The sequence below is a fragment of the Oreochromis niloticus genome, linkage group LG8, assembly GCF_001858045.2.
Source record: "Oreochromis niloticus isolate F11D_XX linkage group LG8, O_niloticus_UMD_NMBU, whole genome shotgun sequence".
Classification (NCBI taxonomy): domain Eukaryota; kingdom Metazoa; phylum Chordata; class Actinopteri; order Cichliformes; family Cichlidae; genus Oreochromis; species Oreochromis niloticus.
The window spans coordinates 18,194,853-18,221,891 of NC_031973.2; the positions used below are offsets into that span (position 1 = coordinate 18,194,853).

The 27,039-nt window shown below is 40.5% G+C and overlaps 1 protein-coding gene across 4 annotated transcripts; it reads right to left on the reverse strand.

Annotated features, from left to right (window-relative positions):
* Positions 1 to 889: 889 nt before the first annotated feature.
* Positions 890 to 26,421, reverse strand: LOC100702861 (liprin-alpha-3). 4 transcript variants are annotated; one of them, XM_013273937.3, is made up of 32 exons: positions 26,116 to 26,410; positions 18,487 to 19,300; positions 16,112 to 16,213; positions 15,528 to 15,692; positions 14,730 to 14,804; positions 14,571 to 14,630; positions 14,229 to 14,357; positions 13,367 to 13,459; positions 12,970 to 13,022; positions 12,334 to 12,427; positions 12,104 to 12,238; positions 11,902 to 11,985; positions 11,653 to 11,784; positions 11,494 to 11,556; positions 10,861 to 10,940; positions 10,336 to 10,519; positions 8,937 to 9,130; positions 8,598 to 8,841; positions 8,367 to 8,506; positions 8,136 to 8,284; positions 7,895 to 7,991; positions 7,574 to 7,655; positions 6,756 to 6,956; positions 6,611 to 6,673; positions 6,211 to 6,237; positions 5,240 to 5,415; positions 5,040 to 5,137; positions 4,768 to 4,943; positions 4,589 to 4,657; positions 4,069 to 4,231; positions 2,154 to 2,243; positions 890 to 2,037 (listed from the first exon to the last, which is right to left on the reverse strand). In XM_013273937.3, exons 2-31 carry the CDS (start codon positions 18,820 to 18,822, stop codon positions 2,191 to 2,193), a joined length of 3,717 nt encoding a protein of 1,238 aa, XP_013129391.1. In that variant the 5' UTR covers positions 18,823 to 19,300; positions 26,116 to 26,410; the 3' UTR covers positions 890 to 2,037; positions 2,154 to 2,190. The 4 variants fall into 4 exon arrangements, with proteins under 4 accessions (XP_013129391.1, XP_013129387.1, XP_019218233.1 ...); XM_013273933.3 differs by lacking the exon at positions 26,116 to 26,410 and adding an exon at positions 25,957 to 26,106; XM_019362688.2 differs by lacking the exon at positions 14,571 to 14,630 and having other exon boundaries at positions 26,116 to 26,409.
* Between the last annotated feature and the right edge of the window lie 618 nt (positions 26,422 to 27,039).

Sequence of the window (27,039 nt, forward strand, 5' to 3'; positions counted from 1 at the left end):
CGCCATCTGTTTTGGCTCATTTCCAGTCATGTGGTGCTAAATTTACCCTGTAACATAGGCTGCAATTATAGTGTGACTACGGTAATCTCTTTGCTCTAATATAATATTAAAAACCAGGCTGTTTACATATCACCAACATGTCTTATTATAGATCACTCTGTTATGGACCAAATTGCAGGCAAGCACAACAGGAAGATAAATGTTAAAAAAAAGTGCTACCATGCAACTTCCCGATTTGATTACTCACATAAAGCATCTATTTTTTTGCTTTACAAACTCAATTTTATAAGGTATTATCCATCTACAGTACATACAGTACACTAATTTGCTTAAACAGAACAGACATTGTCATTAATTCCTAAATATTATTTAATATAAAGTAAGATTCAAAATTTCTATTTCCTTTCACGTACAGGTCTTTACAAAGGAAATTTTGGATGACTGTTGTTCTACCATATATCAGAAAATGTTATGGATAGCCATAAAAAGTCAGTTTCTCTCATTTATTTAGGTATAAAAATGTTCCTTAATGAAACAATGAAAAGGGGAAAAATGAAAATTTTGTGAGACACATATTAACGTTAACATTTTTACTGGAAAACATCATTTACCATTAAAACTTTTAGGTGACTGATATCACTATGAAACCTCCCCACTGATGAACTTACATTAAGAAATTTTTGTAACTTTTCTAGAATTTTCCAATCATCGTTTTATCTAATTTAAAGTTCCACAAATTGAAAATGTGTGTTAAATATAAATGTAAATATATATTTTAGTCTGATAAACATATTTCTTACTAAGAGCTTCATAACTATTGACTCACCCGCATGTGATCTTCTGTGAAGGTGAAACTCTGAAATAACTCCTTCAATAACATTCATACAGGTATGTTTGTTTTTTTTAATTACAGCTTTTACAATCATTATCATTATTGTTATCATATTATAATCAATTATCATCACTACTCTCCAATAATATGAATTGAAATCATAACACAATTTGTTGTCCAAAATGTACACATACAAGTAGCATATCTTAAATGTCCATAATTTAAAACATATTTCCTTTGTCAACCTAAAATGAAATTACAGTCAGTCTTAAAACTAAGTATGAAATGAACGTACAGTTTAATACGCACACATACATACTGTACATACATACATACATACATACATACAATAGCAGTTATCATAAAAAAATGATAAAAATAAAATACACACATTTTACAAAGTCCTGCTTTCACATCATTTGATGATCGATATCATGACGTTCACTCTAAAATGGTTGAATTTGGCATGCATATTAACACAAATGCTCCGTAACTCAAGTCATTTTCCCCCAGTTTAAACAGGATTTTGTCATAAAGCACTTTGCTAATTGTCTCATTGTCTGTCCTATTCACATTTGTGCATCTCACCTCCGTTATGGCTTAAGAACATACATATCGTCCTCCTTGTGTACTCCTACATTCTGGCCTTAAACCTCCCCCCTCGCCACACCATACTGTATTGTGATGTTACTTGGCGTTGTTGAGTATGTTCTATAATCAATCTAAATCACAGTCAGACCAACTTAAAGGATGCATGTTGGACTTTTGTTCTCTTGATAGGAACAGGAATGCATTTTCCAGTTTAAAAACTATAAATTCATTGTGTCAATATTGCCGTCTTACACTCAAAAAACCAAAAAAAAAAAAAACAGAAGATGAATTCACGATAGGCATTGGTCACTTTCTACAGGCCACTTTCTACAGAATCAAACAGCATCATGCCACAACTATGGATCGAGAGAGAGAGAGACAGAGAGAGCTAGAGAGAGAGAGAGAGACTGATGGTAAAACAGACATTCACTCCATTTTTTAACATCTTTTCAGAAATCATTCACTCAGTGTCTTTGATTTTTCGAGACATGTGGCTCGAAGGTTGTTGGTCATCTTCTAGTGTCCTTTTTGTTTCGTTTTTTTGTTTTTTGTTCCTCAGTTTTTTTTTTCTTCTAAAATGTGTTTTTTCCTTGGGTTGAGTTGGAGGCGGGGTTCTACGAAAATATAAGAAAAGACATTTAAGGAGTCAAAATGGCACCGTACAGACGTGACTGATTTGGTATCCACTCAAGCTATTTTTAGCTATGATCAATCAGAGTGCTTTTCTCACCTGGTGTGCTTATTTATTTATTTATTTTCCTTTTTTTTTAGCAGGAATATGTTCTCACAGACCCCGACTCTGCTCTTGGACCAGAGTTTGCTGACAGGGGAAAAAAAGGTGATTAGTTCTTGTTAAATATACAAGACAAACAGATACAAGTCAGTAAAGAAAAACATTACTGATGTTATAAAAAAAAAAAAACAGCACTGCTAAGCTTTAAATCCTGTATTGAAAATATAAACTATTTAGAAACACAACATCCAAGGGAACAACAGAATCCTAGGGAAACACTGATTTTGCTCCGTTAAGCTAATAAAGCTTCCTGTTCTTCAGGAAAAACCAACTACTGGCTATAGTTTCATATTTACTGTAAAGCAAATCATGTTAAACTTCTCATGAAATTAACAGAAATATCCAGTATTTCTTTAAAAAACAGTTTCTTGTTCTTTTTCTTCATAACCAATGAAACTGCTAAATTGTTATTATCACTGGAGTGTAAATAAAGGATGTAGGAGCATTTGTAAGTTTTTGTTTATATTTCTGCATAATGCGTTTTTAATATAAAAGTCTTGCATCACCACTCATTGCTTTAAACCTTGCAAAGAAAATGGGAAATAGGTCCACTGCTGTTTTTCTTCCTTAAGAGCCGTGAAGAAGCCATTCTTAAGGAAGTAAAACAGAGATATGAGATATGTGACACTTTTGGAGTGATGAATCCAAACTTGAAAATTTTGGTACAAACCATATCAGTGTGTACAGACAGCTTCAGTTTCATTGGTTATGAAGAAAAAGAGCAAGAAACTGTTTTCTAAAGAAATACTAGATATTTCATGTAAAACATGGTGGAGGCATTTCAGCCAATGGTGTTGGAGCTCTTTTGATTGGCTTTATTTTTCAGTATATCAGTGATCCCAAACACACAGTCAAGTAAAAGCATATCTGGGTGGAAAAACACACAAAGGAACATATCAGTCATGGATTGGCTCCAGAGCCCTTGCCTTTTATGTTGCATTTCCATATACGTTTGGACATGTTTCAGTTATGTTTGGTATGTATAGACTTCATCCCTTAGGTGCATCTTTTTATTCTTGAATGACTCATAGACCAATCTTACTGACTTAAACAAACAAAAATCACTTCTCTGAAAAGGGTCCGGTACAAGAGCTGACCTGAAAATGACAAAGCAGCCAACGTCCAAAGAAAAGCTTCAAAAGTTCACTTTAGAAAAAAAAATAAAAGTCTGGCTCTTTGAAGGAAAATATAAAGAAATAGAGGTGACTCAAGGCTTTTGCACAGCACTGTATTTAAATATAAATATAATCTATCCAGATGGTGCATGTGGAGCAAAATATCTCTTTGTTTAAATCACAAACAAAACCTTGTTGTTAGCAAATTTATGCAGGAACTATTTTCTTTCTACTGTCTCTATTTGCCAAACAAAGGAAGCATGCAGATAGATAACATTACAGGTCATCTAAAGGCAGATGCCATTAATGTTTAAGTCCTGTCACAAGCATGAGCCTTTCATCATGGGTAGACAGAGGCTTGGTTCTGCTGAGTGATGTAGCTGGCAGGTGTGGTTCGGTGAAAGAGAAAATAGTTCCTACAGGAATCTGCTCACAGCAAGGTTTGTAGATTCCTCTGAGTAATCAGGTCATGATTTCTGGACAGAGACACTGGTGCATGTTTTTTTTGGTGCTTTGAGCACCCAGTTCCATCATAGTTCTGCACTTAATATCTCCACATCCCAGCAACTCACACCCAAATACTTCAGAATGATAAATAGCAGCAAAGGCCAGAGAAATAAAATATAGAAACTTGATTTTGGGGTGAGCTGTTCCTTTTTTTTTTTTTTAAACAGGAAAAGACTGCTGTGTAATCCCTGATCCTGACAGGATTGTTGTTATCATGCTCAAGTCCTCACCTTCACTCTGGACTTTTCTCAGGGTGACAGATGGGGTCGAGATGGCAGAGGCACGGAAGTTGGCAGGTAATGTTTCTGAGGAATCGGAGGTCACGCCACGGAGGTCTTTCTCCCTAAACATCTTCCTCCATGACGGTGACCGTGTGAATGTTTTTGTGCCGTCCTGTGGAGACAAGGAAATAATGCTAGTGATTCAAAACAACAGCATTCACTGGGCCTTATTCATTATGCATTAGTGGGGTTTAACAAAGCAGTATTTGACAAAGCAGTATTTGTTGTGACAATATTCCACAGTTGCACAGTTTTTAGCCCTAAAAGCTGTAACTAAGCAATTAGCACCCGTGTAAACACAGCTGAACCACCGTGGCTTGCCAGCAGTTCACTAGCAGTAAAGCCTTTCTTTACAAGGAAAAGCCATGTTTTTGGTCTTTATTTTTAACCCTGAAAGAAATGTATCTTTCATAGCGCTTTAAACAAAGGGCAAAAAATAAATAAATTTCTGAAGTCTATGTTGTTGTACCTCATCGGGCCTCCTCTCTGTTCCCATGGAGATGAGATTATTGTACTCTTTCTCTAGGAGCTGCCTTGCCTGCAAGAGACAGACGAAAAGATGTTTTGGGTAATTTTACACCTGCAGATTAGGATAACAGAAGAGCATCTGACATCGCCGGCTGTTGTGGAGCACGTGAGACAGTCTACCTGTGTGTTCTGATTTGGTATCTGAAGAAGGAGGGCCAGGTCAGTATAGTCAAAGGTGTCATCCAGTGCCAGCAGAGCCCCATGGACCCCACTTTCTAACAGGTTGTCAGCAAATTCTTTTAGACCGATAGACTGCACCCAGCACATCACTCGCTCATTGGACCACACCATCACATCTGGGGAAACACAAATTCAAAGATGTCAGTGGATACACCAGCGTGAGTAAACTAATGCTGTGAAATCAAGTTTGGGGCATTATCCACAGGCCTCACCTTGGTTCTGATGTTGGCTCTCATCCCTCCTCCTCTCCAGCTCCTTTCTATCATAGTTCAAGCGCTTCAAGCACATGATGCCATAGTGAAGGCTCACCCTATAAGTGGTAAGGACAGAGACCTAAGACATGCAGTGGGTGGAAATATGCAAAACATGTGGAATAAAATTAATCCAATAACATGGGTGTATATTCTTTCACCTGTGGAAACTGTCCACCATCTTCAGCTGGCCCCTCAATTCTTTCTTGGTGAGGTGATCGAGCATGCGAGCATCAACCAGCGATTCCATGAAGTAAGAGCGGTACTGGGGTAGACCCAGGCTGGGCAGCCATTCATTTCCCACCCACTCATGGTTCATGTCTCCATAGGCCAGGATCTGGAGAACAAGGTTTATAGACATGAGAGTAAACAAGATGCATAATAAACATGAAAAAAAAAAAAAATCCTAAAGGTAACATCAGTGGCTATATTCTGAATATAAAGCAAATTTGTGTGTTTCACTTGAGCTAAATAATGAAACAGGAAAAATTATAATGTGTTTGCATTAAAAATATCTAGTGACTTCTTAATTCTTTGGAACAGGGCAGATAAAGTGCCGAGAAAATAGTAGTAAAAAGGGAAACCTGAAAGTGTAATAAAAACAAAATCCCCCGCCATGCAGGGCTTTCTCCATCTGTTTCTCCTTCCCGTGGGCTCTATATACACCACACTCGTGTATATACACTGCTGGCCACTCAGCAGTCATGCTAAACATCTCTCTGACACACATTCGGTATTACTGGGAACAGGAAACATTAGACTTGCAGCCTAAAATGGCAAAAACAATTTGGTCTCACTTTCTAAAAATGCGCCGCTAAAGTGTAACTAATGTCTCAAATAATTAGTTATGTGTTAACTCTAGACCTATGAAAGTATTTCTGCTGCTTTTTGTTTTCCTTCACTTTCTGATTATTTAAAGAGAGAGTTGAAAAAAAGGCAAAATAACTGCCAGTCTACAACCTTCAAACCTGGATTTATGTAAGCATGTCTTGTTAGACACACAGATGCATATTTAAAGACTTTGTTTTAGCTCTTCTTCCCTTTAAGGATGCGTCTCCTGGTTTTCTGGTAAGCCTTTATTTAAAAATAAATTGCAAATCATGTGATGGCCTGTGGATTCTCAGCAGCTCACCTGATCCCAGCTGAACTCCTTCTGCTCCTTACGGTTCAGGCCGAGCGTACAGAGGAAAGGAGCAGATATTTGCAAAGAGAGGGAAAGGTCACCAGCGAGAGTGTTTGTGTTTGTAATGAATCAGTGTCGGAACAGAGGAGGAGAGGGAAGGCAAAAGGAGGAAAAGCTTTGTTAGTGAGTGAGAATTAGATGGAAAACACTACATCAAAACTGATTTTTAGGGAACAGCAAGGGAAAGGTGTAGCCAAACATGCCTAATTAAGAGACAAAAAAAAAAAAGAAGAAACCTTATTAACGGGACAGTTTTGCTCATTTGGCTCACGACATAACAAAATGTGTAAAATAAATCAGTGCAATATAAGAACGGCTTCTCTTTATTTCACATGAAATATAATCTTACTGGTTTGGTGGCAGCAGTGAGAGACTCCATCTCAGCGTGCGTCATCCAAATGTTACTTGTTGACTGTAATGGCAACACACAAATTATTAGTTTGTGTCTACCCCCCGTGCTGTGTTTTTTAACTGGGATTTGTACGCAGGCTTACAGAGCGAGTGCTTGCGGGTGCAGACGGACTGGTGAGGGAGACCATTTCCTGAATGGCCAGGCGAAGTTTGAGTCTGTGTAGAGGGTTGCTGATGCCGATCTCCCTCTGGATCTCTGTGTCCGACAGGTTGGCCATGATGGCGCCGCTCTTCACGTTGGCGCGACATGCTGCCACATACCATGCTGGCATCCCGACCCACAGCTGGGACAACAGAAAGCAGAAGTAGTGCACAACGAGCAGTAACCATTCTTCAAATAAAGTATGACTTGGTGACAAAAACCTTGCGCCTAATCCTAACTTGAAATACCAAAAATACAAAAATACCCAAACCCCTCAGCTTTATCTTTGCTGAGATGCTGATCAGTTACACTCTACAGATAATTGTAAGTGCTTGGAACTGCAAAGGGACCTTCTATGTTCATTTGTAGCTGCATATTTTTATTCTCATACTTTGCAGGTTTGCATGATTCACAGTTCAGTAGTGTTTTTCTATCTGATCCAAGGCTTAGATGCAACCTGACAAGAGATCCTCTTTCTGAAACAAGCAGTTTTAGCTTCTCTCCCCAGCTACCTTCCTTTTAAGCTGCCTTCTTTCTGATTGGTTGCCCTTCACAAACAGAAGGTTTGTTTTCTAAGCATTGCCTGTGCATTGACTGACATCATTATTTAAAGCTTTGGCTTTAAGTAATATTATCGTCTACCATCATTCATACAATATATATTCCGAAAATGAGAAAAAAAAAACCATTGCAGGCCTGACATCATAAACTGGTCCGAATCAGTCTGATGGTTTTATGTCCGGAGGCTCAGAAGCGTACCTCAAGCCACGTAACAACAGTCGGGCCATCCCATGAGGCGAAAGGCAGACCCTGACGACATGCCTCCTCTAATAAGTCATGCCTGGCAAGGAGAGTGGAAAATAGAAGATTAATTTCTTCATATCTCACCTTACCACTGTCTTCTTTTATAAATAGAAAATCAACATGAGAAGTTAAAAACTTTTCAGCCTTGCGGCACCGCATAGGCGTACATTTTTCTGTTTAAATTAATACTAAACTACGAAATGTACTACTATATCGCAGGAGGATCAAAGATGTCGCTACAACATGAGAAGCGTGTGGAAAGATGACTGATCTCACTTCTTTTTGCTGCGGCGATCTTTTTCCACTGTTCCAGTTCCAAGTTTAGCCAGACCTAATGGATCAGCTGAACCCAGGTCATCAGAGGGTGTGGAGGCTGTAAAGATCATAGGTTAAAAATAATAATTACTTCCTGTATCGCCTTCGCTGTTGATGATTCTCTCACTGCAAACAGATAAATGTATGACTTGGACATGAGAGACGGCATTTTGAATGACTAGCGTCCAGGCTGTTCACACACCCAGTGAGGCAGATTCACGTCCAGGTGCACCAATCCGTCCTTTTTCCTTTTTGCCAAAGAGACGACCAATAGAGGATTTGATGCTTTTCTTTTTGCTGGCTTTGTGAAGGGAATCCTGGCTAGCTGTGGTGGCACCGTCAGCAGAGAGACTGGAGGAACAGAGGGACGGAAAACTGAGTGGGGGCTAAATTCAGAGCCAAATATACTGCATGTTAATATTATTCTGAGTACCTGCGAAATTCTCGGTGATCATCAAGGCCTGCCCCCGGGTGAGTGTGTGTCATTCGGTCCAACCGTAGGGCTCGAGGAACAGGCGGAGGGGTGGAGTCAATCAGGGCGAGTGCTCTGCATTCTTCACCGTCTTTGTTGTTCTGCAAGGTGGAAAAAGTTTAAAAGGTTTACATGGTGAAATTCAGTGTAACTTTACTAATTTGTTGGTGTAAAACAGCAGTGAGACAGCACCTGCTTATCGCTCTCCCTAGCAGGTGAATGGGGCAGGCGGGGGGTGGAATGTCCAGAACTGGGTGGCGAGGGTGACGCCAACGTGGACGAGGTGATGGAGGGAGTCATGTAGCCCCTCCCGACACTGTCACGTCCACCCAGTGAAGAAGGTGGAAGAGGTGAGGCATCGAGGGCTACGCTGCTGACCCGACTCTCAATCTCTTCTGCCCTCAGCTCTGTGCTCTCTTTTTCTTCCTGAATCAGCCTTAAAGGAGAAGAGTGAAGAATTTTGAAGGTAGGCTAAACAATCCTAGGATCTCACAACACTCTGATCTACACACTGTTGCACATAAAACCTACTTAATCTCTTTGTTAATGGCCTCCAGTTGCTCCTGTAGCATGATGGCCAAAGTCTGTACATCTGTCTGCCCGCTGGGAGAGAGCAGCTCTGACCCGAACATAGTCTCCCGATCGTCTTCATCATCAGAGCAGCCTCCCTCCATGCCGCCCTCAAACCCAGGACCCAGCATAGTGCTGCTGTCCCACTCTCCATACTGGAAAATGAGAAAAATGATAGAACGGATAGAGATAATGGTGTCATTCAGAAAATACCACCATATCACAGTATATGCAGTGGTGGTCAAATGTCTACAAAGGCTTATCATAAGCATTTAGATCTTGGTAATTTGGTGCTTTGAATGATTTGTTTGAATCGTTCATGTCCCAGTGTGGAATGATCGTGCGGCATACGTATTTAAGAACCAAGAATTGGGTGCACAACTTTGAACTGATTTAGGATTTTTTTCTAATCCACATGGGATGAAAACTATACACATTCCCTGCTGATATTTGCTTAAATGTCTCTTAGCAAATTGCACCTTGATCAGACACTTTTAGTTCCTTTGGCATATTTCTGACTGAATATGTGACTGCTCTTCTTGGCAGAATTGGTCAAATTAATTTAGATTTCCCCTTTTTCATTATTCCATTCAATTTATGCAAAGAAGCAACACAACCGGCAGCAAAGCAGCCACACCACGCTACCACTACCATGCTTGATGGATGGTATAGTGTTGTGATGTTCAAAAGCCTCCAACCATAGCTCTTGTCACTGCCGAATAGCTCAATCTTTATCCTGTCTGGCCACAAAATCTTTCTCCAGAAGACATTTGGCTTGTCCATGTGGGCAGCTGCAAATTTCAATTGAAATTGAATGTGCTGATTTTAGAGCAGGGGTCTCTTTTTAAGTCTGTATCTTGTCCATAATGATGAAAAACACACTTTACTATGGAAGTGATGTTGGTTTTGAGGTAGTTCATAGCAGGACTTGGTGACTCCTGCATCGTTCCTGAGCATCTTAACCAATTTCCTTTCAACTGAAGGTAACAGTTTGGGTCTTCTTCCAGATCTTGACAAAGTGGTGACAAATCCAAATAACTTAATCTTACATAAAATTGTTTTAACTGATGATCTTGCAACTTTGAAAATGTTTAGAAATGACCCACTAGGCTTCTGGGATATGAAATATTAGTGATGGTATATATACACTTTTAACCCTGCATGGATTAGAGAAAATCCCCCCAAAATTCAAACTTTTGCACCCAGTTTTTGTTTCTTTGTAAAATCATTCCAACCTGGAAAAAGAACATTTTAAAGAAATTGTTCAGACCACAAAGTTACCATGACAATTATGCCTGTGATGGCTGTATATAACTGTGCATATATGCACATCATCATTATCTCAGCCTGAGATCGACACCTTGTTACTATCATCTCTAGGAGGACCCCAACGGCCACGGTGACGCCTGACCACGACCCCACTAGATGAGCTGCCATAGCCGGCTGGGAGTGAGCCTCCACCCTGAGGGTACCGCAGCTCCGAGGCACTCCCTGGAAGAGATCTTCGAAAAAGGGTGGAGGGAAGTGAGCTCACGCTGCCCGCCCTAGGATGAGATCCAGAATTCAAATGTTACGCAGCAGCACTTGAAAACATTTCATGGGTGAGTGTGCAAACGCACAGCACTGTCACACACAAAGATTCCCCCATAAATAAACAAGGAATTTAAAACTAAAAGCTATAAAATTATGAATAAAGCATTTGTTTGTGTATTTATCAGACAGCCCAACAGCCTCCAGGTACAATGTGAACAACTTTACAAAGCAGAGGAGTGTAAACAAATGGTGTACTCAGCATACGCGCTGTGTTCTTTGGGAGACTTTGGGTATTCATAAATGTAGGGCACAGTGCATAAATACTTTGCCGTGAGGGTTCATGTCGGCTAACCTGGAATAGGAAGAGCCTGGCCTTCCTCTCAGCTGATCCAGCTCCAGTTGGACTCGCTCCAGCTCAGCAATCAGCTGCTCCTAAAATAAAGAGGAGAAAACACTGTTAACATTACACCAAAGGTTTAAACATCTGTAATAGCTGTAGGGGAAAAAAATTGATACAGCATTGTATCGTGAAATTTTGCATGGCAATATTGTATCAGTACACCAAATATTAATATTTTATTAAAGAAATTAAATAAATCAGAATACTCTGGAAACAATTAAAAAGAGCTTCAATTAAATAGTCTCAAATGAAAAAACACCCAACACTTAACTTTGATGATTTATCTGCATTATCAGAAACAGACTACATGTAATCGCCAACTTGACCTCAATTATTCTTCTATGGCAGATTTTAGTGATAGTGTTGGTTATGGCTCACAGTCTCTTTTGGCATAATAATAACTTAAGTGAGATAACTTATTTAACTTTAAGGAACAAAGGTTACACATCGCAGCATTAGTTACTGCAAACTGTAAAAAAGCGCAATAATATCATATCGTGAGTGAAGTATTGTGATAACATCGTATCATGGGGTGTCTCACCTCTAATCTGTAACTGTTTAAATACAAAGATTACAAGTGAATACCTTATTAGCAAGAAGATCATCTTGGATTTTCTTCATATTGGCCAGTTCCTCAGAAAGAGCATTCTAGAAGCAAAGAAAACAAAAAAATATACATATACTTCTGCATTTTTTACGTGGTACAGTAGCTTATACGGTAACACAATACACTTCTTTCTCTACCTTCTCTTCTAGTGCTGCCATTCTTTCTTTGAGATGCAGCTGAAGTCTCTCATTGGACTCTGACAGAAGCTTGTCCACCGTGTCTGAGAGGCGTTTGTTGTGTTCGTCATTCATCTTCTCCCTCTGCCTGGCCTGGAATGAAGACACGAAGGAGAGGAGGAATAAAAGCAGAGATAAAATTTAAACTTTATTCAGAATTGAGAATTCACGTCAGACTGTGTCTCAGCAGGAAAATGTGATTAATGTCACCCTCTGCAGCTCTTGGTTCTTCTCCTCAAGTTGAGCTTCCATTTGTCGTAGTCGCTCCTCAAAGTTTCCGTGACGTTCTTCAGCCTTTTGAGTGAGAACAGAAAGATATTTGCAGATGCTGATTAAAATATTTGAAATGAGATTCGAATAAAAGCTGGCATATTCTATTCAAAAGAGTTAGTGGTTGACATTGATTACCGACCTTGTTGAGAGCAGCCACTCTTTGTGCAAGCTGGGCCTCGATCTCAGGTAATGTCTCTGCCCTCTGCAGGGTCTGCTGGAGCTTCTGTTTCGCCTCATCCAGACGCTCCTGTAGCTGCCTGTTCTTTTCTTCGCTCTGGACAGTCAAGAAAGCATTGATCAGACACAGAAACGTTCGTGACTTTTGTTGCCAACACAACTGGGTACTGGCTTGTTTGAGCCAAACTTTACCTGTCTGTGCAGGGACTCCTTGCTCGCCAGCTCATTTTCCAGCTTGTCTTTGATATCATGGAGAGAAGTCGCCTCCCTCTGGGCGCTGAGGTACCTGCAACACAAAGCCGCCATCAAAGAGGAATGCTGCAGGAGTCCTAAATACAATAACGTGACATATATCAATGTTTGTGACTGTTTCAAATGAGCTGGTGCCGAAACAGCACTAATCTGAAACAGAAACCTTAGTTTAATGGAGTATTAATTCTAAACAAATGGGCATTTTCACACAATTTAATAAAAGTAAACATACCACTTAAAAAAAAACCTTTTAATATAAGCCAAAATACTGAAGAGGATACCTGTACATCAAATCTAGGGGTTAATACATCCAAACTAATTACTGTTTCTCTCCAAATGTCCACTGAATCATTAGTGAGACTATAATGCAAATATCATTATGTAAAACTATCTTAGATGCTATAAAGAGGCGTCACGATGCATTTGCAACACATTGCCTGCCAACAGGTGAAACATATGGTCCTTCTGCTATGTGCATTATAGTTTATGCATGAAATTCTGGTCTTCTGGTCTTGAGCTTCATTCAAGCTACAAATAGATGGAGCGAACAAAAAAAAGAAAAGAAAAAAAGAATACCTTCGTTCTAGCGTTGTAATCCTCTCCTCCATGTCCTCTCTTTGGCAAAGGGCCTGGTAATATTTCGTGAAACAAAATGATATAAATATAAAACTTGCAATAAACAAAACACATGAGTGCTTATCACGTTGAAAACTACTGGCCAGGTAAGAGATTTCTACTACGCTTCTTTGAATACGTGCACAGAGCATTCTATTTTTAGACTGCAGGAGTGTATTAATATTTATTATGGCATTCATTTCAGCCCAGCATTTCTTTGATATTGGTTAATTTTACTCTCATCCCCCTTTGGAATAATAAATATTCATGCATATGCCCATTGTGTTGTACTTTGGAACCCTGGGTGCTGTGAGATCTCAGGGTCTTGGCCATGAAGGGACAGACTGGCCCAACAAACCTCTTTCACTTCCCTTTGGAGCTTCTGATTGGCCTCCTCTGACTTCGTCACCTCCCTCCTGGCGGCGGCAAGCTGTTCCTCTATTTCCCCAACCTAACGTGACAACACAAAGGGACCAGAGATGACACAGATTGAACCTACGTGAGCCAATATTAACCGCCACGGCACTAAGTGTAAACAGACAAGACAGTGACTGATTACAAATGCCAGTTGGGTCCACACGGGACTCTGGAGGTGTAACGCGGTGACTTAAGAGAGTGACGCATGGAACACGCAAAAGGTTTTAAGATGTTTTGAAGGTTAGAGCAAAGCATTACTCATTTTACTCTAAACATTTCTCATCTCTTATGTAAGATTTTGTGCTACGTACAGCTATTAAAATCAAATGTCGTCATATAGCCTACTATACAGGATGAATATGGTGTCTTACAGCAGCTGCAGTAGTGTAACCGGCCACAAGAGGGAAGAGGGGGACCAGGAGAAGTACTGTGATTAGTTATCCTCCTTCTTGGGATATGCTGCGTTGTTGGAATTGCTAGTGAGGAGCTGGCACTGATTTATTACGATAGCCACGGTTGGTTATATAATAAACCAAACTTACAAACAAAGGGGAGACAGAAATGTAGCTGGGAATTCAAACAGTTTCACCTGCTTTCCTTGAGGCCGTTGGGATGGGTCAGGCATGTTGTGAACGTGTGGACAATAGTAGATGTTTTAATTAGGCCTTTGCTAAAAGCTTTTATATTTTATAATGGATTTTGACAGAGAATTTGTGGGCGTATTTCAGTTCTGACATGAAACCCAACGCAAACTCTAAAAGCCATCCTCACAAAGTTCGACACAGAGGATCACAAACACTCACCTGCCGGCACATGAGGGCCAGCCTCTCCCTCAGCTGGGAGAGTTCAGCTCTCTGCCGCTCTATCTCCCCTTCTCTCTGTCTGTCAAGCTCCCCATCCTCCAGTCCAGAGGAAGGACCATTGGGCAGTCGCTGGAATGGTGGGAATAAAGCAGGAAATGAGAGTGATGAAGAAAAAAAAGTTAGAATGCGTTGTTTTTGCAGAAGAACGCAAATGAAACTGTAGGTGAGTTAAAAATCACACTGACACACCATGTTACCCAATATCTACTTTCTACTGACTGTCTGGACGCTAACACATACACAAAAACAACTGGAACCAACATGCATAAAACCCTCCCTTACATCTTTCCCGCCGTCCACCCCTTGCTGACGTCTTTTAATTTGGTCTCTTAAAGAGATTACCTGAAAAGAGAGAGATAAACAGACGATCCAAATTAATGTTCCTTTCACACTGAGCCGGTCGTTAAAGTCAAATCACAATCCCCTCACGTTAGACTTTACCTCTTGAGAAGACGCTGCGAGTTGATCTTCTAGCATGGACACCCTCTCAAGGGCCACACGGAGCCTTTCTCGAACCTGCGGGGTGAAGCAATACGAAATGGCATGAATTAATATCAAGATTGTGATTACATTTTTATCACTACCGAATAAGTAAATAAGAGTTTGTGAGAGGTCAAAACACACGCATCAGAGATGAAGCTCACCACGGAAGCTACACTGGGAATTTCTGCACATCACACTGCATTTTAATTGAACCCAACTCAGCACTGGGTGTGAGCAATCCTCATGAGACAATCGCTAAGGCTGACAGGACTTGATTTATTCACGTCTATCACACTGAACGATGCTGTAGTGCTAACTTGGGAGAAAAGCAGTTCATTATAAGTGGGACCTTTATATGATCATCATAGCAAACAATGTCAAAGTAAATTTTCGTTGTCATAAAGCAATAATATTTGAGTTTATACGGAAACATGTGAGCTAAACCTGCAGTCTGAATGCTACTTCGAGCAGCCAAGTTGTATATATATGTATATCCTGCCTCTCTGTCCTCATATTATATACCAAACACACACTCACATTTTGGTGGTCTATTTAATCTGGAAAGTCTCCCATCTCTCCCTCTGACATCTCAGTGCTGTTAGTGCCCTGTATTGCCACCTGCCGATTCTGTCCCTTCACCTCCCTTTTTACCTCAAGCATGTTTCTGATGACTTATGACTTTGAGTTTAATATTCTTTTGGCTCAATTTTCGGTCTGAGCGAGTGAAATCTCTTGCTCTCAGCCTTTCAAACACACCTTTTCATCCAGGGCCTTGTGGTGCTCAAACAGGGATTTGAGGGCCTTGAGGACTTCCACCTCACTGGAGACCCCTGCAGGGGACTGGGCTTGTCTCTTCACCACCGTCATCCTCAAACTGCGCTCATGGCGAGACACAAGACACTCCAGGTGTTCCAGCAACAACTGAACAATTGAGTGGGTTAATTGGGAGAAGGATGGAGAGAGAGAGAGGTAAGAAAGGCAGTTTGAAGGAAAAAGCTCATACAAAATGAGCAGGAATTAGAGACAGGAGCGGAGATTACAGGCCGGGATCATGAAAAAAGAGAGTAGGCTCAGAGGCGACACAGAGCAGTGAGGATTTTAAGAGTGACGAGAAACGTTCAGCACAGCAAAAAAAGACATAAGGAAAGCAGATATGGACAATGAAAAGGGGCCATGAAAGAAAAGACAGCGTGGATTAGGAATAAAAAGAAGATCAAGAGAAGGAAAAACAAACAGAAGCAAATGAAACAGTGTGACACCCACACAACCACAATGGGTGAGGAAGATAACACAGAGCCTGTTACAGTGCTAATAAGCAAAATGGCTGCTAAACATCTTACACGTGTGTTGTTTCTTTCTGCCTTCAGCTCAGCGATCTCCTCCTCCCTCTCTAGAAGCTGCTCCCGGCAAACGTTCAGCTCTTTAGTCAACACAGCAAACTCCTGTGGAACACACAAGCTGCGTTCAGAGGCAAGAAAACAAACTACACAAACGTATGGCTTTAATAGATTAAGTGGTCTCGGCACAGCCAGTTCAGCTGCAGCGAGTTTTGATCTAGGCGAGACACGAGCATGCACACACGCAGCAAATGCACACATAGTGCTAAAAATATACAGAACCAAAGGCTGACAGTTACACACTCTGTGAAACACCTGAGACCAGCAATGTAGGAGGACAAACATGATGTAAACCTACATAATAATCATGTAAATCAATGACACACTTTCCACCACCGCTCTCATCGTGCTCATCCTCCTCTGTGAACTCGCATTCATGCATGGATTACATCACGCTGTTACACAATGGCTCGGCTCTGGAATGCACAGGAGAGACCCCCCAAAACACAGCATCGATATGTCATTTACAGCACCACTGGGAATGCGCTCGCAACTCCTTCATGGTGCTGAAAGTGAGCCCGAAAAGGAGAGCTAGTACTACACGATTTCTGCACAGTGAGGAAAACTCAAAGAATCCACAGTAAAAGATTTTTTTATTTCCATAAAACGCATCTAAGGCCTTAGAAGCTGCTGTTAAGAGTGACAGTGTGCAGATGTTTAGGGTTAGGATTACCTGCTTTAGAATTCAAAAAAACTTAAAGGTAGGCATATGAAACTGGTTTGTGTTTTCAAGGGGGGAAAGAGAAAGAGCCAAAGAGAAATCTATACAGATGGTGACACAGCGTGTTTATTGGCTCTTGGCCTTATGGGATTGTTTCTTGTTTGGATAGGGGTCAGCTTCGCAGTCGGCTCTCCTTGTCCCCTTGTCGTTTCTATTTCATCTCACTCTATCTTTACAGACTACGGCCTCCATTTGTTTGAATAAATTTGAATTCCTGGTCTACAGTGCACGTGGCCCTATGTCGCAGAGAAATTACACATCGTCTTGTAATTCATGCTGCACTCACATAAACACATGCACATTCGAATTCGATCCAACAATGTGGCTCCTACATTAATACTTAACCGAGGTGTTCAAGGCCATAACTGCTTATTATTATAATCAGTAAATTAATTTATGGAAAAACTGAAATGCAGAGAAAACAAAGACACACATTCCAACATCCATATAGTTTACATGTAGGAAGATGTATATGATATTAAACTAGGTTTATTATGGAAATTTAAGGGGAAAATATGCGGTATTGTTGTTCAAAATAAGCAATCTATAATAAGCTATCAAAATAGTTGGAGAGATATGTAGATTGTATGATGTTCTAGACGAGTGTTAGAGCCTAATACTAAAGAGACACGTAAAACTGCCTGCTATAAATAAGTATTGTGTTAAACTGCGTGGTGAGTATATGCTGTTGGTATACATACATTAATCTCGTTCTTCAGTTTGGGTTGCTGCGGCATCTTTTTGTTATCCACACACACTCTTTGACTTCCTACTCACTCTGGACTACTTTTGGACACCAAACTGAACCGTGAGTAACTCAGTGGATTAACTTAACATCAGTAACCCTAAATGTTTGGAAGAAAGCCATTACAACAGTCAAGTCAGAAATGGACTTTATCAAAAAAAAACCTAAAAAGGAATCTGACTGAATTAAAAAAAAATATTATTATTAATTGGTATTGGTAATTTATTTCAAACATGTAAACAATATATTATCTATCTAGCTTTAGATGAGGAGAAATGAGAGATTTTTTTTTTTAAATAATGGTAGGATAAAACTTTTAAATTCCAGTTAATATCAATAAGCAATTTTATCAGGCAAGCTCAGAGAATTCCAATAAAATTACATTTTTATTGAAGTTCAGATAAGGCCCTAGCACATATTATCTTCCATTCTCATTAATTACCCACTAACGATATGATTAACAAACATAATAAAACCTGATTACACAACGAGGGGAAATTTGCAGATGCAACTTGGACTTGACAGCCAGACGAGCGTCAACCCACAGCATTTACTAGAAACAGAATTAGTGAAGAAGACTCTAAGCATGCAGTGGGGGAAGTGTCTAATGTCCTGTTCTAGCTGGAGCTGAGTCTCTCTCTCCACGAGCCATCACTGCAAAGGCTTACTGTCTCATGAGCTCGCCTCGTGATGACACACTCATAAACGCAGACTCATATGTAACTCAGCTCTGATAACGCAGAGAATAAGCAAAGTTACCTTACAGGCAGAAATGTTCCATAAAACACTTGCATCAGGAAAACACACCCATATACACAAGCACAGTGTAAATATAAACGTGTACAGATTTACCTGTGGCAGAGCAATTGATAGCTGCCTCTGAAGGGATTCCTTTTCATGGCCAAGCTCACGGAGGCGGAGCTGAGCTGTACCCAGGCTCTCCTGCGTCTCCCTCAGGTTCTCCAGCAGCCTTTCCCTTTCTGTCAGCATGTTGACCATTAGAGACTCCAGGTTCCCTGTGCTGCCTCCTTCATCTCCTCCACCTCTGGGCTCCCTGCCACTGAATCCTCCTCCACCCATGGCTCCTCCCGGGCCTCCGATTCCCGCGCTGGCGGGTGAGGTGGGGCCTCCACCTGTGCCACTTCGCCCATCTTCGGATATGGTGGGCATCACCTCGCACATCATCATGAGACCGTGGCGTGTGTGTCAAGTAATAAAAGAGAACTAAATGGGGGATTGTACGTGCAAAATGCCTGTTGTCGTGCCTTGGGTTTTGTTAAGCTTCAGCCAAAAGTTTGATGTACAAAATATAAATCTTTACATTTTTTTTGTTTTCCAAAAATATTATTCTTTTGGTTTATGTCTACTCCTACATCTTCCTGTGTTTATTGCCTTTTTAAATTGTTTTCTCCTGCACTTACTTCTGTATGTCTTTGCTCACTAGACTTGCATTACTCAGTCCCAACCTGCATGGCAAATGATTAGAAGGCTTATGTGTTCCCCTGTTATATAAGAGGGACTGCAGGAAAGCCGTTCTGTGGGTGGCTGTAGGATTGGCTGAGGGTGAAGAAGGGAAGGGGTACTGGGAAAGGAAGGGACAAAGGAGGGCCAATGCACCTAAATTGTGTCCACAAGGCAGGGCTCCTCAAAGCGCCGTTGGTAAGAGCTGAAAAACAAAGCACACATTGTATTAGATCTCCCACAATAAATTCCACTGTGAATACAACAACTGTGAAAGTACTGTGCAAGCATGAGCTGGTAGTTTGCAACGACAAGACTAATGAAAATCTGAGGAACTGTGACAATGATGCCAACTGCTGATTTGCAATTAGCATTTCTGACAAAATGACAAACAGGTTGACCTAATATGTAATAATGCAATGGCAACTCCAATGAAATGAACAGAATCTGTATACAACTCACACTGATTCATGGACCATGAGAAATGTCTTGATGAGCGAGAATTTAAACTAATGCTGTTCAACTCAGTTATAGTCCACAAAACATAGAATCTGACTTTAAAAGGTAATTAAAACAATAATTCAATACTTTGGGAACAAAAACACCCTGCAGTATTTGCAAAGATAGCAGGGTGGAAACTCAGAGAGTTGGATATGTATTTCTCTGAGTTCCTTTCTGAAGACTCAAAAATATAGGGAGGAAAATATTTAAATCAAGCTCATAACTGATTTGCTAACATCTGCAAAACTCAATTTACTGTTAATTGTGCTAATACTCCCCCCCCCCAACAAAAGCATCTTATTTTTTGTGCTTGACATTGAAATTAACTGACTGTGTCTGTGTTTAGAAAACTGCACACCTTTTTTCACATCAACTGAAAAACTCGACACACCTATGAGCCCTATTTGGGGAATGTGCTAGCACACTGTTTTGTCCCATTTAGTAAATCTGCCCCAAAGACTGAAATAGTTGCCTCTGGCTTGATTCAACGTTTCCAAAATCTACCACAGTGAATCAAGTTGAGGTGTGGATAGGTGGGTTTCTACCTTCAGATGGAACAGTGTTAGCTTTTATGCTAAAATGCTGCATTATGACGCACTAGCGTTATATTTTTATGGACAGATAAGAGAGTGGCATCAGCCTACTTTTCTAACTTTAGCTACAAAAGTAAACAAGGGTGTTTGCTTTTTGTGATATGAGCACAACTCATAACTGTATCTAATATTTCTTTTTTGATTTGGGCCACTTTCATTCACGTGATTCTTTCGCAGTGTGATCTCAGTCTAACCCTAACCTTTGACCTTTGGGCCAGTTCATACTGGAATCTGATCTTGGCCACAACAAAAGAAATGGGCAAAACACTTAAATATGTGTGACAATACAGTGTTAGTGAAGTTAAAGCATTAAGCTAATCTTGAGATTTTGGGTTAGGGTTAGGGGGTCATATGGGGGTTAGTTTAATTTTAATTTTTTTTCATTTAAAAGCTTTTTTTGAGAGCAAAGCAACTGCATTTCTTTTGGTTCAGCTGCCTTTTGTTTTCATGACCTGGATGGACCAAGAATGTAAGGCTTTTCTGAAACAAGGCAATTAAGTATAAAGAAGTGAACTCACTGCACTGGTTTTCTTTTAATCCGCTGCATATCTTAAATTACCCTTTTTTTAAATTACCAAATGAGGCCTGTGTCTGATCCTGCAAACAGTGGGCCAAAATGGTACAGATCCAAGCAATCAGCATTATTATTTTGTCTCGTGTCTGCTTTCCACAAATATTCTTCACTGTCTTATCTGGAGTACTTAAGGGCTCCCACTACCCTTTATACTTTCAAGTGGTTTGGACTCATTTGGTGAACTACGCATAGTTCTTTATGTCAGTGAAACTGAAAAAGAAGCCAAGAAGTGCAATGAAGAATTTCAGAGTTAAGCAAAAATCATCTTTTTTGTAATTCAACCATATTTAGGCCACAGGGCTCAGCACCAGTGATAATAACTCTCAGTTAGTGGTCTCTTCTGTGATAAAGGGGACAGCATAATAAATTAAAATGGGGGATTGATAAAAATCTATCAATCTATAAAAACCTTTGGTGTTTAGCATTAAATACCCCCACTATGTATTTAGGACAGCCCTAAATTTGAATTTAAAAAATCAAAAATAAAAGTATATACTTGCTGATAAATGAATCAGCTGGTGTTCATCCACAGTGTGAATCAGCTGGTGAAAAAAGACTGGTGTTAAAAAAATTCAGCTCCTAAAACATTTTTAGTTTATGTAATTGTACATTTTAATAATTGTGCAATGTTACTTAAATTTGGAGTTTTCAGAGGATCTCCATATAATCCTAATACTGGATAAGTACTCATATAGCTTTAAACACTATGTGAACAAAATTACTGGTCCACTTACACCTACAGGAGCTACTTAGCCATGGAAACCAACACTGTGAAGCTCCAAGCAAACAGGTTTTTTTTGCTGATGTTTATGGCTTTAAACTCTGCTGTTACTGATTCAACCGCATGCTGATGACTTTTGCACCTCAAAACTCACCGACCCCGCTCTCTAATTTTATGTTGACTGTCATTTTGTGGCTGACTTGCTAATTCACTGAGCTCTTTAAACAACCCATTCTTGATTGACAACCCAATTTTGTAAAGGCAGATTACATGTCAAATGCTTAATTTAATTCACCTGTGGCAACGGGACTGAAAATTACTGGAACTATTTGTATTCAAAACGTTTCAGAGTTCACAGTAAAAGCCTTGTGGACGTATTACAGTATGTTAAGAAGGACATCTTAAATATGCTCAGATGCCATATTGTGCACTTAATATACTTATATACATCAATCTTAAAGGTAGTAAAGCATAGTCCAGATTTTCCTGTAAAATCAGTGCTTATCATTGTTATATGGGCATCCAGGAACCACAAATGGGGTAGCTGTTGGTTGGTAATTTAAGGTCTGTTACAGCTCTGAATTAGCTTCTCATGCTGGTGAGCTGGCTAGAGCACTTGGCAATATTGCTGTGCGTCCCACTAAAAAACAGCTTACTTCCTTTCCTGCTCCACTGGTGGATAATTAAGACGCAAGACTGACCTGGCATAGCCTGCATATCCTTAAAATACAGTTCAAAATAAAAATCTGATTCAGGAACAGCTTTGAACTTCTTTGACAGATTAATAGCTGCAGTCTGATGGCCACATACACGAAAATAAACCATATTATGATCGCAGTATGGGTTCCATATTAAGAAAGGGTGAGATTTTAGGTACGGCCTTTCAACGCAGACACAGGAAATAATAAGGTGAAAAACTGCTTCATAGTGGGAGAACTTCTCTAGGTGTGAAATTCTCTGATATAAAAAATGTCACTGAATATCTGCACAGCACCAATAATAGCCTCTGGGTTTATAAAATGATGCTAACACCAATCATTCACAACCACATGTTAAAATTCAAACCTTTACAGCATAATCCTTAAATCCTTACATCCTTAAACCTTGCTGTAAAAATACATTTAATTTCCAACTAGTTCCCCTTTTCGTGGTAACTAATGCTGCTCACTTTCACCATCATACACCAGAATCTATTTAAGCTACAAAACTTGCCATCTCTCTCTCTCTCTCTGACACATCAGTACCTTTGCTGCCCTGCATGGGTGACTGCTGGTTCACCCCCTCCACCACCTCAGCATCCACCTATAGACTACAGGGAGAGAGATTTACTTATCACTCCCATTTCTATGTGCATCATATTTATGCAAAGGAATGAGTTCATAGCCAAGATGCCAAACTGGGCTCTCCTGCTTTAATAAATAAATTATACCCTGAACGATATATTTTTAAAATTAGGACCAATACCTGATTACTTAAAAATCGAATTTGTATGGCGGTCTTTTTTTTCTTTCAGTCGCAAAAACCATAAACTTAGCATTTTTATGTGTCATTATTAGTTATTTATCAGTCTGTTTTAATGCTACAACAACTCATGGATTACTAGTTCACCCGCTGCTTGATCCTGCTTGGATCAGCTGGTTTTTCTGTGGTTCCAAACATGTGTTGCCAATAAGGAAGTTGTAGAGTGCTCTGAGCTGGAAAAACTATGTGCCATCAACACCTATAATATGGCTGAAGAGTGTTTCTCCTCTTTACTTTTTAAATTTTGATTTATCAGCCGTTATAAATGCAGATAATGATACATCAGCAAAAGGTTATATACTGGCCGATATATCCAATAAATCAGTCGGGTTCTAAAATCAGTCACTTCAAACATGAGTTGTCTGACTGAACAGTATGAGGAGAAAAAAATGCATTAGGTCTTAATTATTAAGGGCTTATTTGGGGCATGACACAACGGTGGCTGTTATTTACAGCCTATCCTTAGCACTAAGACAGCTGATGATGAGGATCAGTATGGATCAGAGATAAAGTATGTCTGTAAATAAAGCCATTAATGTTTATACTTATTTCCTTGGATTAGGTGTTTTAAAAAAATCGTTGATATCATTGTTGTTGTGAAATTTAATAATGCACCGTTCTCTTTGGCGGTTTTACATTGTTCAGAATTCTTCATTACATGAAGGCATTCATCTTTTTTACAATCAAAAGGACCAAATATATTTGTCAAAATGCACTATATGAACTGAAAACCCTTTGGAGATGCTGCCTCTGGCTTGGGTGTATGAATCAGGTCCATTACATACCTTAGTGAAAATATGCTGTTCATGAAATTGCACCAAGACCCTCAAATGTTTGCTCAGACTTTTTCCCGAGTGGTTCTTGTAAACCAGCAATGTAACATAAACAACAGCTTCTGGCAGTTACTCTGTGTTCCAAACTACCCAAAACATACACTGAGGCGCACAGAAAGGCCACCGCTAAGGACTGAATTATAAGAAAAACTTTCATCCACGCTGGCTGGGATAACCCATCCTAACAAGCACCTTTGCATTAGTTCAGAAAGGGCTAAAGTAAATACTTCAGCCATACTAGTCAATGCACAGGTCACATTAACACGTCTCTGAATTCCTACAGTGTCATATGATGAGTCTGTTGTGGAAAAACGGCAACAAAAGCTGGAGTCTCGATTCAGTGCAGGCATAACATAACTGTGCAGCCTGCAGTTTTGACTGAAGCGTCAACTGTGAGGTCACTGGGCTTCAGGATCTGTGTCTTTATGAGCATGTGCAGAAGAGAGAAAACAAGAGAGACTGCTGTAGAATAGTTATCATGCCACAAACTTTAGTAGCATAGAAGCATTACTTAGACCTTTTCTCTTTTCTTCTTATTGTTGTAGAAATATGAAAAGCAGATAGAAAACAATGAGCTGGTGGTAACATTTCCCTAAAATGTATCAGCTTCATTGGTGTAAAGGGTGAGCTCAGACACAGTGTCACTACTGAAGTCTCCACTGAAGTCTTACCACACTGAAACGAATGTACTTGCGAGGATGTGATTGCCCACACCATCATCATCACAAGTGATAAACAGTCACACTGAATTCTCTGGCTTGGACAGACTGGCTTTACAGTATTTGATTACTAGATGACCAGTTAGGACAAGGCCCCTAATTAGGCGGGGTATCGTGTTACGAAATATTCCCTGTCTCCACAAAAAGAAAAAAAGGGCAAAGAAAAACTGTGTGTTCTGAGTGTGTGTTTGTGGGAGGGAGGGAGGAAGAGAGAGAGGGAGCGATAGAGCTGCAAAAACAGCTCTCCTCCACCAGACACTGGGGCGGGGAGAGGGGTTTGCAGGCTCCCACAGCCGCCAACAATGAGAAACTGAAGAATGAGGGGCTCTGCAGCCGGTTTTACATCCTCTTAAATGTTAAATCACATTCACGGCCAAAGAATGCATGCATGCCCAGTGAATTCTTGGCATTTCCATTAAAAACAGAGCATAGCCACTAATAATGGACGCCTACCCCCCTCTTCCCCTTTTAACGGTACCCCTGGGCAAGAGACGCATCACTGGAATCGATAAATGATTGTCGGCAGCTTGGGTGGAGAAATGGAAACACCGGGATCCGAACCAGCATGCTTTCATTTGCAGTGGCATTCACACTGCACACCAGGCTAAAGGGGGAAACTGACAGGTCGACCAAGCTGTAGCAAGCCTGCACCTCCATTTCTGAATGTATGGAGGAAAGACCATCTGATGATGGGCGCACGAACGCACACGCGCACATCTACATTCTCATAGTAAAAAAGGGCAGTTGTGTATTGCAGAAACCTCAGATCTGTCACTTCGGCTGTTAAAATGGCCATCAAAGCAGATTAGAAGGAAGATAAATCCATGCCTGCTTCACAGAGATCCTGGTCGACTAAGACTGTGGACTATGCCCCCCTACCAAATAAATAAATAAATACTCAATGCACATTTTCAGCATTTTCAGACCAATTTTTTTCTCAAACATTATGGAGTTATAAGGCCATAAGGCAGTGAGAGGAGCTGGGTGGTTTGACTACAAAGCTCCCAACGGCAAAGAGCTTAGTTGCAGCCATGATTAATTACAAGCAAAACATAGCAGGCCAATATACAGTGGCATCTTATGATCTTATGAGGACCCCATCTCGCTCTCTCTCCCTCGCAAGTAGCTATCGCCTCACCTAACTGTATGCAAACGGGAGCGAGCAAGCGCGCCCTAAATAAATCTTGGCGTGTGCTGCCAACACACCTGTCAATGCCCGACACCGACATACCGCGTTGCATAGTCTATCTAATAACTGCCCGTGCTTTTAGCAAATACAACCATGCCCCCCACCCCCATCTAGCACACACACACACACGCAAACAAACGCACACTCACACACAAACACATGTAAAGCACCCCTTCTCCATCCGTGACAACACAATGCAAGGCATCCTACTTGTTATCACCCGCTTGCACGCGCGCACTGCATCCACCGATACATTAGTGCATGCATGCCTTTTTCTCCCCTCTCCTCTTCTGCGTCTTTCGACGAACACTGTTATCCCTCTCAGTTGAAATTGGGTTGCGATGGGGCGGTGTGAAGTTCCATCCTTACCACAGTCATCAGGGGGGAGCCTGTAGTGTCCATGTTTGATGTTAAATATTCCTTAGATCCATCCCCCGCGGATCCCGCCTCGGCGTGCGTGCCCCTCATCCAGAGCCGAAATAAAGCTTAGTGTATGTGTTATTATTATTATTATTATTATTTCCTCTCTCCCGTCTCTCCCTGCCCACATGTAGCTAAGCGGCGAGGAAGGGGACGCGGAGAGAGACGATACGCCACCTTACCACAGACCCCCCCTTCTGTCGGATTGGAAGGTAATGGGTCTTAAAGAAACATTCTCTCAGCATTCTCCGCATCTCTCTGATTTACGCGCGCGCCACGCACTCACGCGCACTCGCGGGCCGGCCACACACCTGATTAATTATACAGTGTGTATGTATATCAGAGAAGAGCAAACTAACCAGCTGACATTTTTCTTGACACTAGCGAATTCTGCCTGTGTTTCTGGGCTGCAGTCTGGCCACAGCGTCACCAGTTAAATAGATGGCAATCATATATATATATATATATATATATGATTCTGCAAAAGCAAGCTGTGGGATGATCCAACTTCAGCCCATTAGAAAAAGTCACATGAGTGTTCAACATATATCTCAAAACTATGTGTTGCTAACTGTTAAATATGTCTGCATATGCTGTGATTTGTATGGAAGAAGCCTCTAAAAGTCACAATTATTTCTATAGTGAGCACCACCTTTTTCACTTTATGCTGCAAACACGCAATAAATACTGTAGCCTATATCAGAACTCACTCGTTCCTACTTTAAATATATTCAGGACTGCATTTAACAGCCTGTAATGGTGTCTGGAATGCATGCCAATGATATTTAATGACTGCAGGAATACATTTAAAGTGAATAGCCCTGTTAGAAACTAACTATATTTATGATTACTGTTCCTAATTTACCATTTACA